The sequence below is a fragment of the Miniopterus schreibersii genome (genome assembly GCF_964146895.1).
Source record: "Miniopterus schreibersii genome assembly, chromosome: 1".
Lineage (NCBI taxonomy): Eukaryota > Metazoa > Chordata > Mammalia > Chiroptera > Miniopteridae > Miniopterus > Miniopterus schreibersii.
In genome coordinates, this window is record NC_138101.1 from 119,095,455 (window position 1) to 119,111,339 (window position 15,885).

The 15,885-nt window shown below is 38.0% G+C and overlaps 1 protein-coding gene across 1 annotated transcript in view; it reads right to left on the reverse strand.

Annotated features, from left to right (window-relative positions):
• The window catches only part of LOC308560616 (cyclin-Y-like protein 1), a 50,967-nt gene that overhangs the window by 19,560 nt on the left and 15,522 nt on the right, over nucleotides 1-15,885 (reverse strand). Inside the window, exons 2-3 of the mRNA XM_081144672.1 lie at nucleotides 12,604-12,678; nucleotides 10,951-10,985 (exon numbers count right to left, since the gene is read on the reverse strand). Of these exons, the coding sequence (XP_081000798.1) occupies nucleotides 10,951-10,985; nucleotides 12,604-12,678 (110 nt within the window). The remainder of the gene's footprint in view (nucleotides 1-10,950; nucleotides 10,986-12,603; nucleotides 12,679-15,885) is intronic.

Below are 15,885 nucleotides of genomic sequence, written 5' to 3' on the forward strand. Positions count from 1 at the left end.
AGTGCAATATCAGTGCAGCTCTATGATAAACCCATTAGATACTCTAACTTCCAATGATGAGATTTGAGGAAGGGATTATAAAATGCTGCCCTTGATATAGTACCTATAATCCAACTTGGCAAACACCTATGATAAATTCCCTTTATAATAATGTAAAACATTTAAAACAAGATTTCAGAATTGTTTTTTCCTTAGGAAATGAAAAGCAGCTGAGATTTCTATTTCTACTATATATTTTCTACATTAAAACATAATTCCTTCTATAATATTGAAGGAAGAGCAGTTTACTGAAGTAAATGAAAGTCAGTAATAAATATTAGTTCAAAACAAATATATTTGAGTCAAGAGGTGTTGTGTGTGCTGGGGCTGGCCTATGGCTAACAAGGTAGGGGGCAGCGCTCTCTGGGCCTCAGTTTCCTACCTGGAGGATAAAAGCATTGTTTTAAGGTTCTTTCACATCCAAAGCACAGATAGATCAACTCTGAGAATTTATCTCACTTCATGTTTAAATAAGACTATCATTACCTTACTCAAATGAGCGCCTCAGGGAGTATTTCTATTATGTAATTCTATTCTCTAAGTTACTTGATACTCATCAGAACCCTGCCTCACTCACCCTGCTCTCTCTGACTACAAGGCCTTTTGCTTCCTCCTTACCCCCCGCAAGCTTACCCCCACTTCCCGTCTTCCTCCAGGATACCTGTCAGCAGGTACCTGCAAAACTTCTCCCTTTCTCTACACTCACACATCTGAGTTACTACTTGTCATACGGTATCAACTGTTCGCAGGGTATCCCCCTCATAGAAAGTGAGCTTCTCTAGGGAAGGCAGGGCTTTTCCTCCTCTTTTGCCTCCAGCTGCTGAGCGTAGAATCTGGGACAACTTAATTTCAACAAATTATTTAAAACAAATTACAACTGAAAAGTGAATCTTACTACAGATACAAATTAAATTTTATCTAGAGAGATGGCATTAGAGAGATGACAGGACATTTTTGAGACCCTCTAGAGAATAAGATATCTTTGAAACACTTCAGAAGTATTCATTTATTTTAAAAGTATTTATTGATTTGTAAAGAGCCCAACAATACAGCAATAATCAAATATGGAAATAGCCTAAACTATGTTAGGACAATCCTTTTAAAGTAAAACCAAAAACTAGTCCCAGTCACTGTAAGTAGTTGGAAGTTATAGTAGCATTCTTTAATATCAAAGAATACCAACAATTTTAATATGCTTGGTTTTGTCAGTGGTGAAACGGCACCAGATGTTAGATCTTGGTCCTTGAGTTCTGCTGAGAAAGAATTTAGAGCCAAGAACTCAAATTATATGAGAGAATTTATGTAGAAAGTTAGAGAAGTAGAAGAAGTGAGTCAGCTGAGCTGCATGGTCTCAGGAAATAAGTTACAGAGGCAAAAGAAGGGCCCTTGGAACTTAGGTGAAAGAAAGCAAGGATATACATGCCTGGGGAAAGGGGAAAGGGGAAAGGAGAGAAGGAGAGAGGGAGAGAGGGAGAGAGGGAGAGAGGGAGAGAGGGAGAGAGGGAGAGAGGGAGAGAGGGAGAGAGGGAGAGAGGGAGAGAGGGAGAGAGGGAGAGAGGGAGAGAGAGAGAGAACACGCATGCAAGAGAGTGCCGGAGACAGCGCATGCACCGGGTCCTTCATTTTATTATTATTATTATTATTTTAATAATTTTTACTTTTGTTTAAAGTATTACAGATGTCCCTTTTTCTCCCCAATGACCCTTTCACCCCCCATTCCTTCCCCCTCCCCAGTCACTCTCCCCACCATTGTCCGTGTCCTTGGGTTGTGCATATATGCATATAAATTCTTTGGTTACTCTCTCCCCCTCCACCCCCTCTCCCCCCTCCCTCTGACATTCGTCAGTCTCAACTATGCTTCCATATCATTGAATCTATTCTGCTCATCAGTTTATTAAGTTCTTTAGATTCCACGTATAAGCGAGATCATGTGATATTTCTCTTTCGCTGCCTGGCTTATTTCACTTAGCATAATATTCTCCAGGTCCATCCATACTGTCCCAAAGGGTACGAGATTCTTCCTCTTTACAGCTGCGTAGTATTCCATGGTGTGAATGTCCCACAGCTTTTTTATCCACTCATCTCCTGACGGGCACTTAGGCTGTTTCCAGATCTTAGCTATTGTAAACTGTGCTGCTATGAACATCGGGGTGCATATATCCTTTCTGATGAATGTTTCAGGATTCTTAGGATACATTCCTAGAAGTGGAATCACTGGGTCAAATGGCAGCTCCATTTTTAATTTTTTGAGGAACCTCCATACTGTTTTCCATAGTGGCTGCACCAGTCTGCATTCCCACAAGCAGTGTACTAGGATTCCCCTTGCTCCATATCCTCGCCAGCACATGTTGTTTGTTGATTTGTTGATGGCAGCCATTCTGGCAGGTGTGAAGTGATACCTCATTGTGGTTTTAATTTGCATCTCTCTGATGATTAGCGACATTGAGCATTTTCTCATGTGTCTCTTGGCCATCCGTATGTCCTCTTTGGAGAAGTGTCTATTCAGGTCCTTTGCCCATTTCTTTATTGGGTTGTCTTCCTCTTGCTGAGTGCTATGAGTTCTTTGTACACTTTGGAAATTAGCCCCTTATCAGATTCATCCTTGGCAAATATGTTTTCCCAGACCGTGGGGTTCCTTTGTATTTTGAGCCTGTTTTCTTTTGCTGTGCAGAAGCTTTTTAGTTTGATGTAGTCCCATATGTTTATTTTTTCCTTTGTTTCTCTTGCCCTAGGAGTTGTATCAGTGAAAAGTCCACTGCGTGGGATGTCTGTGACTTTACTGCCTATGTTTTCTTCCAGGATTTTTATGGTTTCGTGACTTATATTTAAGTCTTTTTCCATATTGAGTTTATTTTTGTGTATGGAGAAAGTTGGTGGTCTAGTTTCATTCTTTTGCATGTATCTGTCCAATTTTCCCAGCACCACTTATTGAAGAGACTGTCCTTACTCCATTGGATACTCTTGCCTCCTTTGGGTCCTTCATTTTAAGAGTTTTTATCTAAAGGAAATTTTAGGGGAGGTCTTAGGGGAGGATCTCAAGAGAATATTCATCAGCTTTCCAGGTGTGTCCCCTCAGGGTTGTGTTCTCCACTGACAGTTCAGTGTCAGGACAGGTGTTCATTAGTCACTGCAGCTGGTCCTGATGCCAGCCATGGTGTTGCCCCCACTAGCATTACAGATTTTCTGGGCCTGGAACTGAAACACAGTTGAGGCCTAGCTGTTATCTCTAGTTTGAACAAAACTCTTCTCTCTGTGGTCAAAGGATTGAGGCTTTTTTCTAAGATTATTAGATGCAGGTCAGAACCTCACTGTCCTGAGGGCTTAATGCTTAAGGCAGGGGACACGCAAGGGCTTGCCTGGGAGTCACATGAGGCTGTTCTCTGGCCTCCTTGTTCCTCCTCTAAGGGTCTCAATATACTAGGCGAGGGAAGGTCAGCGGAGGATCTGAACCACATGACCAGTGATATAAAAGGTCAGGGGTGATCATGGATATGCCAGGGGAGGAAAGGTCACACTGGGAGTGAGGTCCCGCCTTACATACTTGGTTTCCCAGTTTGCCCCTCCCTAGGCACCTGAAGCTTTCTACCCTGGTGACATACTTGGCCTATTGTTCCTACTCTGTTCATGTCTGCCTAACTGCCTACTATATCAGTTTTGTTGTATTTTTATAAATGAATTCATCTGAGCCTACCTTCCTCATATTAATATAAAATAGCTTTCATCATGCTCTCAAACTTTCCCATCAGTATCCACACAAATACACAAAAGATAGGACAGGGAGAAAATCTAGCTGAAATCTTTGAAAATACAGAGCATTTCAAAATTGCCAGTAGCCAATAATCAGAAATATCTTTATATTATAGGAAACATCATTTTGCCTGTTTCAGATCTTTAACTTCAAAGCTACTTATTCCTTATTAACCAAAAGTTCCAGATGGCATATTTTGGGGGGAAAAAATCACTACTTTTCAAGCTAGAAATGTTTTAACTATAGCTAAAACTCTGATATGTTCTTAAGATATGAAGTTAACATGTAATTTACTTTTGGGATCTCAAAAAGACAAATATAGCATAAAATATGAAAACTCATTCAAATACTTTTATTCTAAATGGAAAGTTATATTTTAAGATCAGTACTATACAGGTGTAACATGGCATATAATGCACCATAATAAAGTCAATTATAACCAAAACCTATATAAAAGGAGTAAAAAGAATAGGAAAAAATGCACCAAAATATAGACTAGTTGGTAAAGCTTTGGGTGATATTTGTTCCCATTTTCCTCTATTTAATTTTTTTTCCTAATATGAATGTATAATGGTTTATATTTGAAAATAGTAGCGCTAAAACATTGAAAATTTTTAATTAGACGGGCTCACAGCTCTATGAGGATTCATTTAGTAAATCAACAATATACAGTATACTGGCTAGATCCAGCCAAAGAACACTGTACACTTCGCCATCAGTCCAGGCCTGCTTCCAATTATTCCAGCTTTCCAATATCCAGTATCCACTGGAGGGTGGCAGAATTAAGCTTCCTAGCAAAGCCTGGATATACTGGCTGCCAGAAAGTTACTTTCCCCTCATTTTGCTTGAAAATTTAAAACAATTGTTCTTTGTGGTTAAAACCTTACTATTGCTGGTTTACAACCTCAGTAAACTACACTGTCAAACATAACAATTAAAAAGTACACTTATCACCCAGATGGGAGTGGCTCAGCGGCTGAGCGTCGACCTAGGATCCAGGAGATGGCGGTTCGATTCCCAGTCAGGGCACATGCCCGGGTTGAGGGCTCGGTCCCCCGCTGGGGGCGTGCAGGAGGCAGCCGACCAATGACTCTCTCATCATTGATGTTTCGCTCTCTCTCTCTTCCTCTCCCTTCCTCTCCCTGAAATCAATAAAGATATATTTAAAAAACACAAAACACAAATATTAAAAAAAAAATCAAAGAGTCAAAATACTATTGACAATTTAGTGCTCATAGGTATTTCAGTTGGTCACTAGAATACACAGGGACAAAAACCCTATCTTCATTCACTCAGCACAAATGGCAGAACAGATGGACTTTTACAATCTTTGCAGGAAAAGGAAGGGGTTACTTAGCAGACTTCAAGTTCAATAGCAAAGACTGGAAAATTAACCATACCTAGAAGTCTAATAAGTGACAACCCAAACCTTACCATCAAGTGAAGTACCTGTTGAAATCCTGCCCCCACCCATCGTGCCCACTGTCTCATCTTAAACCATCCAAAACTAAAGCTGAAGTTTACTATTTTCTCTCTACTTTTTCACAAGACACATTTTGGATATTAAGAATTGATGATTTTTAATTCATCTAAAAATTTCTAACACTTTATGCATTAATGAAAACTGCTCCATCTATGTTGCACACAAATGGGACAATATAGCAAAATGCATAGTTTGAATAGAATTCTTAACCAAGACTTAAGTAGAAAAGTGGAGTATGCTAACTATAGGTATAACCAAAAATATTCCCTAAATTAATATTATTAATTTTATTGAATTAAAAGTTTAAACTTTGATTTATACTTTAAATATAGGTTCTAAGTTTGAATTAGAACCTATAAGTTTGAGATCTGTGGACTAACCACAAATCTATTTCTGCTCTCCTTCCTTTCAGAGATATGTCATTAGAATTAAAGGCCAAAAAAAAAAAAAAAAAGCTATACACAGTATAAGAAAAACAGCAGATCATTTTTAATGTTTGAAAGTTGAAGATGACATAAATCAGTGGTAACTGACATGGCGGAACAAAGGAGAGGAGCACAACCTTGGTGCCTAAAGAGAGTGGCTAGGACAGGAATAAGAAAGCCAGTTTGTCTTATAGAACCCAAGGCAGGCTCAGAATTCAGCCCCCAAGTTCTTGCAGTGAAGCCCTGTCAGTTAACGAAAGTTCTGCTCTCTCCTAGTGCTTCCAATCAGGTATCAAAAGACAGTCAGGGACAACCACATATCTGAGGGAGGCCAACAAGTAAGAGAGATCAAAACAAAATGGTTACTATCAACAAGGCAGGTACAGCAATCTAACAAGCGTTGGAGAGGTTGTGGAGAAAAAGAAACCCTCACTCACTGCTGTGGAAATACAAACTGGTGCAGCCACTTTTTTGAGGAAAACAGTATGGGTTTCCTCAAAAAATTAAGAATAGAGCTACCATATGACCCAGCAATTCCTCTCCTGGGTATCTATCCAAAAAATTTGAAAACATGTATTTGCAAAGATATGCCCACCCCTATGTTCATGCAGCATTATTCATGGTGGCCAAGACACGGAAACAACCAAAGTGTCTTTCTTTTTTTTCTTTTCTTTTCTTTCTTTTTTTTATACTCTCCCAATGTGGCTTGACCCTCCCGAACAGCCTCAAGGCTTGTCCAGCACCCACTGGTCCCCTCCTCCAGGGCACTGTCCTGGACCATGCCCTCTTGGCCATGACCCCAAGGGAGAAGTGACTCTTTTTCACCTTGCTCCATTTTATAAATAAAAGTCATTATTGCTTTTGTTTTTCTTCTCTTTTTTTTAATATTACAGATTTACTTTTATTTATTTATTTTTTAAGTTTATCTTTATTGTTGAGAATATTACAGATGTCCCCTTTTTATCTCCACTGATCCCCTCCACCCCGCATCCATCCCACCCCCAGGCTTTCCCCGCACCAATGTCTGTGTCCATGGGTTATGCTTTGATTAATCTCTCCCTACCCGCTCCCCTCCCCTCGCCTTCCCTCTGAGATCTCTCAGTCTGTTCCATGTTTCTATGTCTCTGGATCCATTTCGTTCATCAGTTTATTTTGTTTATTATATTCCACATATAAGTGAGATCATGTGGTACTTATCTTTCTCTGACTGGCTTATTTCTCTTAGCATAATACTTTCTAGTTCCCTCCATGCTGTGCCAAAGGATAAAAGATCCTTCCTCTTTACAGCTGCATAGTATTCCATGGTGTGAATGTGCCACAGATTTTTTTATCCACTCAACTACTGATGGGCACTTGGGCTGTTTCCAGATCTTAGCTATTGTAAATTGTGCTGCTATGAACATAGGGGTGCATAAGTTCTTTGTGATTGATGTTTGGGGTTCCTTAGGATACATTCCTAGAAGTGGGATCACTGGGTCAAATAGCAGGTCAATTTTTAATCTTTTGAGGAAACTCCATACTGCTTTCCATAGTGGCTGCACCAGTCTGCATTCCCACCAGCAGTGTACCAGGGTTCCCTTTTCTCCACATCCTTGCCAGCACTTGTAGTTCATTGACTTGTTGATGGAGCCATTCTGACACATGTGAAGTGATATCTCATTGTGGTTTTAATTTGCATCTCTCTGATGATTAACAATGTTGAGCATTTTTTCATGTGTCTCAGCCATTTGTATGTCCTCTTTGGAAAAGTGTCTATTTAGGTCCGTTGCTCATTTTTTAATTGGATTGTTTGTCTTCCTTTTGTTAAGTTGTATAAGTTCCTTATATATTTTGGTTATTAACCCTTTATCTGACGTGTCGTTGGCAAATATGTTCTCCCATACAGTGGCCTCCCTTTTTGTTTTGTTGATGGTTTCTTTTGTTGTGCAGAAGCTTTTTATTTTAATGCAGTCCCATTTGTTTATTTTATCCTTAGTTTCTCTTGCCCAATGAGATGTATCAGCAAACATATTGCTATGAGAGATGTCTGAGATTTTGCTGCCTATGTTTTCCCCTAGGATTTTTATGATTTCACATCTTACATTTAAGTCTTTTATCCATTTTGAATTTACTTTTGTGTATGGTGTAAGTTGGTGGTCTAGTTTCTTTTTTTTTTTGCAAGTATCTGTCCAATTTTCCCAACACCATTTATTGAAAAGACTGTCATTACTCCAATGTATGTTTTTGTCTCCTTTGTCAAATATTAATTGACCATAATGGCATGAGTCAATTTCTGGGTTCTCTGTTCTGCTCCACTGATCTATATGTCTGTCTTATGCCAGTACCAGGCTGTTTTGATTACTGTAGCTTTGTAATCAAATGTAACTTGGTATCTGGTATTGTGATCCCTCCAACTTTGTTCTTCTTTCTCAAGACTATCGTGGCAACAACATGGATATTATTATGCTAAGCGAAATAAGTCAGGCAGAAAAAGCTAAGAACAGTATTATTTCACTTATATGTGGGATATAAAACTAAAAGTCATAGACACACACAACAGTATGGTGGTTACCAGAGGGAAGGGGGTGAGGGAGTAGTAAAGGGTAAAGGGAGGCAAATATATGGTGAGGGAAGATGATTTGACTTTGGGTGGTGGGCACACAATGCAATATACCCATCATGCATCATAGAAATGTACACTTCAAACCTATATAATCTTATTAATCAATGTTACCCCAATGAATTTAAAAAAGAATAAAAATTTGAACTCATAAAAAAAGTAAGTTGAAAACACTTCCTAAAATCTACATGCTAAGAACATCACATTTTATTAGTGATTACTTTAATAGAGCAACTTAGAATCTATGGTGTCAGCAAATAAGTTGTCCTATGTAAAATAAAACTATTGCGTAAAAAGAAAAGAAAATTAATGGGAGTGATAACATTCAGGAGCAAACAGAAACTTAAAAAAATTTTTAACCTCAGAAAGGCAAAAAATTGTATTGGTAAAAGAATGAAATGCTATAAAAAAGAATGTCAGGATATATGAGAACACTATAAATTAAAAACAAGATAGACAAAACAAAGAATTATAGAAGGGTTGGAACATAAAGTCAAGGAAATCTCCAGAAAATAGAAAAAGATAAAATGGAAAATAAGAGGGGAAAACATTTAGATTTGTGCAGGAATACTGGTCTAAGACTTCCAACTTCTGAGTAATGGGAATACTAGAAAAAAAGAAGGAATAAAGAATATATAAAAGAAACAAAAAAATTCCCTCCCTGTTTGGTGTGGTACAGTGGTCAGAGCATCAGCCCGTGAACCAAAGGGTCTCGGGTTGGATTCCCGGTCAAGGTCACTACCTGGATGGCAGGTTGGATCCCAGACCCCAACCAGGCACACTGGAAGGCAACCAATTGATGTCTCTCACATCGATGTGGCTTTCTTCTCTCTGTCTCTGTGTCTCTCTCCCCCTTCCTCCCTCTCTTCCATTCTCTCTAAAAATCTATGGAAAAAATATCCTCGGGTGAAGATTAACAAAACCAATTCCCTGAAAGTAGATAAGACCTGCAGTCTTAATGGCAACAAAATGAAAAGGTACATACTAAAACATAAAATTTCAGAATCCTAGGAATAGAGAAGGTTCTAAAAGTTTCCAGAGAAGAAAGGGATGGGGGAAATTACTAAAATTGGTAATATACAATGTATCATCCAATGTCAACAGATTTAAGAGCAACACTGCGAAATAAGAAAACTATAGAAATGTCTTTAGAACTGCAAAAATAAATTTCAACCTAGAATTCTATACTTTATTAAATAGGAGGCATTTCAGAGAAGCTATATCTCTAAAAAATTTCTGCCCATGTATCCTTTCCCAGGAAAAAGTGCTCCAGTAAAACAACGGAGTGTAACAAGACAGAGGAAAATATACAACCTAGGACAGCAATTTTTAACCAGTGTACCACATGGTGCCCTGGTGTGCCACAAGAATTTTCGAAACATGGAATACCTGACTATTTAGTCAGGGGCACTGGCCTCTTTTCCCTTAGATTGTCAAATAAAAAAATGACAACAGCCAACATAATAATAGAGGTCCAGTGTGAATGAATTAAAATTATACCAATTTTTTGTCAGATCAGCAAAAGATATATTTTTTCTTGTGCTGCAGAATTTTAGTAATTAGTTTATGCGTGCGATGAGATGAAAAAGGTTGAAAATCACTGATTTAAGACATAGGGGATCCAATCCAATCCAGCTTACTTGCTGCAGATGACTTTAAAGAAATATGCCAAAAAAAACCAGGAATAGCTCTATACTAGACTAGGATAACAAAAGGCTGGGGAAGATTGCTTCCAATAAAAAATGGAACAAATGTATTTAGTAAATGGAAAATATTTTTGACAGGCCTGTGAAAAATTTTCTGGAAAAAAAAAAAAAAAAGCTGTTAGAAAACAGGAAGTGAATATAGTCAAAAAATTAATTCCACACACACAAAAATGAGGACTTAGGTACTATGTTAATGTAGCATAAGTGTAGTATTTCTGTCTGACAGTAATCTTTCTCTGACAAATTACTAGATAATTAGGTACCAAAAAAGTTATTTTTGAAAGTAGGGAGACCAGCTTACTTGCTGCATTTCGCTACCTGAGATCATGGTGATAAGGAAGAGGGTTTGGATTATCCTGGAGAAGTGCTCAAATTTCAGTAATATTTGAGAGAAAGAATGAAGAGTATACAATAAAGAGGCACAGCCAGAGAACTATATGGCTCAGAGGTAAAAAATATTTACATAGTCATAATAATGTAAACATTAATTCTGATTTAATAAAAACCATGATACATGTTGAGGGGACAGAGGAAGGGAAATAAGGCCATGCTGGAGTGAGAAAGCTAAGCTTTCAGCTGCTGTGACAATAAGTCAATAGACAGTGCTAAAAACCGACTTAACTATTATATTGTTGTTCGTTTTGTCGAAAAACAAAATTAAAAAATAAGGCAAAAAAGGCAGATCTTTATACATCAACCATGTTACTGAAATTTAACTTAAAGGTTAGAACCCCTTAAAAAATAAATGGGCATTATTAAGCCAAAAACTTTCCTGAATATGTAAGTTTGATAACTAAGATAATAGAAGAGATTTAGAAAATCTACCAATAAAGGTCCATGCTAATGATATTGGGTCCATTACATATTTTAAAAATCATGGTAGACAATTTTTAGTTCAAATTATTAGTTTCTTTTCATTCAAATTATTAAGTTTTTAACTGTTTACTTACATGGTATGAATAGTTCTTTCTTCTCTTTCCTCGCACTAAGAATAAAAAAAAGTCACTGATCAATGCTGATATAAATGCCATAGGAAAAGAAAAGTTACTGATTACCTGAAAGGTTACCAACATACAAAATAAGACAATATTTTATTCCATTTCTTTTATGATTTCCAACAAAATTTATAATTTAAATCACCTGGCAAGATGAGTCCCATAAAGTAAAATCTTAAAACTAAGTTTTACTTGTTTGACCTCACAGATATTCTGTATTAGGTACAAATAAAAGTCTCTCCATGTACAGAAGAAAAGGGCAAAGTGAATTAGGCCAGGTGAGAAACAGCTAATAAACAAGTTTAACTGTTGCATTTCTGAACCACTGCTTAGTCATAGTTTCTATTTCTACATTTATACCCATTTTACTTGAATGACGAGGATCTAACGGTTGACTGCTCTAAGAACCAGTTTCTGGCCAGGCACCTGGAAGCATCCTGAACCACTTACTGGTAATCAACTAGAATACCTTACTCAAAAAAAATAAATAGGTCTTGCCCTGTCCAGTTTGGCTCAGTGGTTACAGCATCAGCCCGCAGACTAAACGGTTCTGGATTCGATTCCAGCCAAGGGCACGTACCTGGATTGCAGGCTCAATCCCCAGTTGGGGTGTATGCAAAAGGCAACCAATCGATATGTCTCTCTCACATCGATGTTTCTCCCTCTCTCTCCCTTCTACTCTCTCTGAAAAGCAAGGGAAAAAATATCCTCAGGTGAGGATTAAAAAATAAACAAACAAACAAACAAACAAACAAACAGATGGGGCTTTACTCAGTTGCAAAGGAACCGATCTAATTTAAATTTTAAAATGAGTGTGGCTAACATAACTAAACATATGGACAACACACAAAATCCTTTTGTTCTAACAAAGATCAGAAGAAAAAGAAAAGCTCCAAAGAGGGTCTTGGGCTGAACTTAGTTTCCCACACTGCCTCCTTTAATGTGGGACGGGCACCATAGACACACATTCCTTAGGACTGAAGAGAGGGGCATGGGATAGATTTTCCTTTACTGTCAGCACCCTCTCTCTCCATGTGAGCAGCCCATGGCTCTGGAAAAAACAGAAATGCAGCAGTCCTAACAAAAAATGATCAGCTCCAGGTAGTCAAAATGCACACATACCATTAAAACACGTGAAAACCCCCATTTTTTACTCTGCCGCATTGCTTCAAATAAAATGGAACCTTCCCTTCATGTGCTTCTGCTGTCATAATCAACTGAAAGACTTGATCAGTATGCCTTTCTGAGCACATAACATAACATTAAGGAAAATAAGCAGGCAAGCAAAAGTCTTAAAATCCTACAGTTTTTATTCTTATCCTAAAACAAACAGGACACAGGAAATTGACGCTAGTTTCAGAAGCTGAGGCTAAGCTTCTGGGAAACCCCACGTGGCTCTCTTTGCTCTGATGCACCCTGGCAGCATTATATCAGAATGAAAGAGTTTTGAATAGCTTAAAAGTTCTAGATATGATATATGATCATTTGGTTGAGCACTATGTAAAATAAAGCCAAAATCACATATTTAACCCTCATATATAAACAACCGATTTTTTTGATTTGTTCAAATAAAAACCTAACTGTGACCTAAATCCTATCTTGACTTACCATCCACTTGAGATTTCTCCAGGAAAAGTGTGCTTGCCCTCGGATGGTCGGAAGGTATTAAGTCTGAAGCCAACTCTGTATAGGAAGAAGAGAACATTAAAGAGATACTAATTTAGTTGAGTAGAAAAATACATAATTTAAAAAATAGCTACACAGCAATTTTAATCACTTAAAATCTGGTTGGGAAGAGTTTTTAAGTAATGCTAACAAGCCAATTTTAGTAAAGGCAACAATATAAAAATGCGATTGGGAAAATTCAAACTTGTAGAATCATTCAATACATGTGGAATAAAACCAGGCTATGTCCTAGACTTTCTTTTAACTTACACCTAAATAACCTATGAATCAAATAAGTGCTTTCCCACTTCTACTTATCAATTAGAAATACAGTCACTCTCTTTTATGCTGATCTTACTAGTGCATTCCAGAAACAGTCTCAAGAACCAAGTTACACTGTGGTCAATTAACTAATATATCAAATATGCCCAAAGCAAGTGAGCTGTTTTTGCCAAGTGTTCTTTACACATTTAGGCTAATTCTAACTCCATTCAGAAAATGAATTTAGTTAGCAGAGGCTTACTTGGGGCTATTCATCACGGCACATTTTAAAAGACAGCCTAAGAGCTCAATGCGCTAATCTACAGGAACACTTTCATGATAGTGACATTCAGCACTTTCATCAAAGTGATTTTTTAATTTTGCCCTTGAAACTGAACACAATGGGTCCAGGCTGCCTGTTGCTTCTTCAGCCAATTAAGCAGAGACAAGGTTGAATCAAGTATGAGCATTTATTCCATTTTTGCCGGCAAATGGGAGAGCAGTGGGATTTGTCCACATAAAATCTGCTCTGCCCTTCCCTTATTACCTGGCTGGTTATATAGGGCTGCACGCAAGGGGGGAGGGGTGCGTGTGGAAGGATGGCTGCAGGTCTGTGGTCCCTGTGTCTCCTTCCAAGATCTTGAAGTCCCATAACAAGGTGGTTGACTTTCAATGGTGTTAAAACCCAGTTCTGCCAGTTCCTGGGATCTGAGAATAGTCAGCATTCCTGAGGTAAACTCCAGGGGTGGGGTTAGGCTCTAGGCACAGCAACCAAATCAAAATGCATCCTGCCCTTTGTCTGTTCTTGAAATGCATTTTCTTTTCTGAGCAATGGGCCCATCCAGGCCCCAAGGTGTCTCATCTTTTTACAGCTCTGTTTTTCTTCTTGCAGCACATCCTCTAGTTTCCTAGGGTCTGTAGGAAAATTTCTTTATCTGCAGTTAGTAAGGTGAATAATCATTAAACAGCTATGGTCCTATTCCTATTATATGCCCTCCCCCTTTCACAATCAGGTCAACAGAGCACGATCAACATCTCTACCCCCAACACCCTCAAATTCCAAAGCTAAACTCACTTCTTCCTTCCATGCCACACGATTAATTTGGGACTTCAATAAGAATACTTTCTGGACCTGATCATTGGGCTGCTTGTAAAAATGAAATTTGCTGTAGCCATATAAAGGTAGGTCTGCCTGCAGTCCACCTTGCACCAAGGTGGGATAATCTTCAACTACACAAAACAGGTACTTGAATTTTAATAACATAAAGTTTGCCACTATATGGAATAAAAAGGCATCACTTTTAAAAAACAAACCCTATGATATTCCTTAGTAATGACCATCTCAAACCACTTAACCAATCTTGTAAGAAAGTGGACCAAGATCCTGATAGAGTAATGGTTAAGGCAATATTTTCCAAATCACATAATGGTTCTATTTTTTAAAAGGGTATCTAGAGGTCAAATATAAATAAACCATATCCGTGGTTTTTAGAGAAGCAAAATGCTCACTGCTGTGTTAAAACTAAGCAGTCTAATAATGAATAAAGTCTAACACATCATGTCACAGGTTTATACCTAGAACCCTTTTCCCCTCCCAGTAATACAGCTAGAATCTTCCACCAACATCATTTGGGACTTCCTGGTTTAAAAGACATCTGAGCCATCCATTTTGAAAGTATTGCCAACACTAGAAATTTAAATAACTAAACCAATTGCCCTGTTCTTCAAGAAAATTCCTTCACTAAATTTCAAGTTTATTAAATTGCTTTTGTAGGAACTATTCTATTCAACATTTTTGTGGATGAAAAGGGGCCACATGCTAACCTGACTAGCTCAGGGAAGGCCTTCCTGGCAGCCTCGCAAACTCAGAGACCTAAATTAACCACAAAGGACGGTGTGCAATTAAAACTTTTTAAGTTAAAAAGCAGTTTATGGTGGGCAGTCATGTCCTAGGCCAGTATCTTCCCTGACAAAGGTTAGTCTTTACCTTAACTGAGCCTGTCTATTGTCTTTTTGCATCTACGATAACATCATTGGAATGTCAAAGTAATTTTCCTTTTTCTGGACCCCTCAAAACACATGAACTATTCTGTGGAGACCACAAATCCCCTCATTGTTAACGAGTTGTTGATTGTTAATTGTCCTGTACCCACCTAAGTATCATTTTATTTTTTATCCAATCCCAGAGGTTTCCCCACTTTGTTTTCTCCTGCCTCCCTGATCTATCACCAAAGGATTTCATGTAACCCACTTACGTCTCCTCCTTGACTGTAATGCATAAAACAAGGTGCCGAACTGCCATTCTCCAGAGCATTATCTCAATCCTTTGAGATTCTGCTTCTCAGCACATGTCAACAGTTTGGCTCAAATAAACTCACAAAAATTCTTCACAGGTTTGAATATATCTTATGTTAACATTTTAATGTAAAAACCCCATAAAATTATTTTAAAGGTTTTTTCCCACATATTTGAAAAATGAGACATGCTAGTAGCTATTTAGAAAAATAAATTAATTCAGTTGTGCACAAAGTGAGATGCAGCCTTTAACCTCAGACTTCTGAAAAAATTCAAGACTAATTCCTACCAAAAGTAAAGCAAACATATTGCATTTGAATAAAAAATAAGAACAAATGTCTGCAGAAGTAGCCATATTATATATCGGTGTCTATGGCATGATATAGTTTAATTAAAATTTTCAATGGGAAGCCCAGGAAAAAAGAGTGTATTTGAATCAAAGAAGAAGCAGGCTTCCACACACACACACACAAACCAAGATGTGCTGCTATGGCTCTAAATACAAAAATCGAAAATCAAGAAGGCTGGTATAAAAGAAATGACAACATGCAGAAACACATCAAAATTAGCTCAAGTAACAAACAAACAAAAAAGTTGAAACTGCCCCTACCCTACACCTAAGTTCTAGGGCAGGCACATGACCCAGGGCTGGCCAATGACTCACAGCTG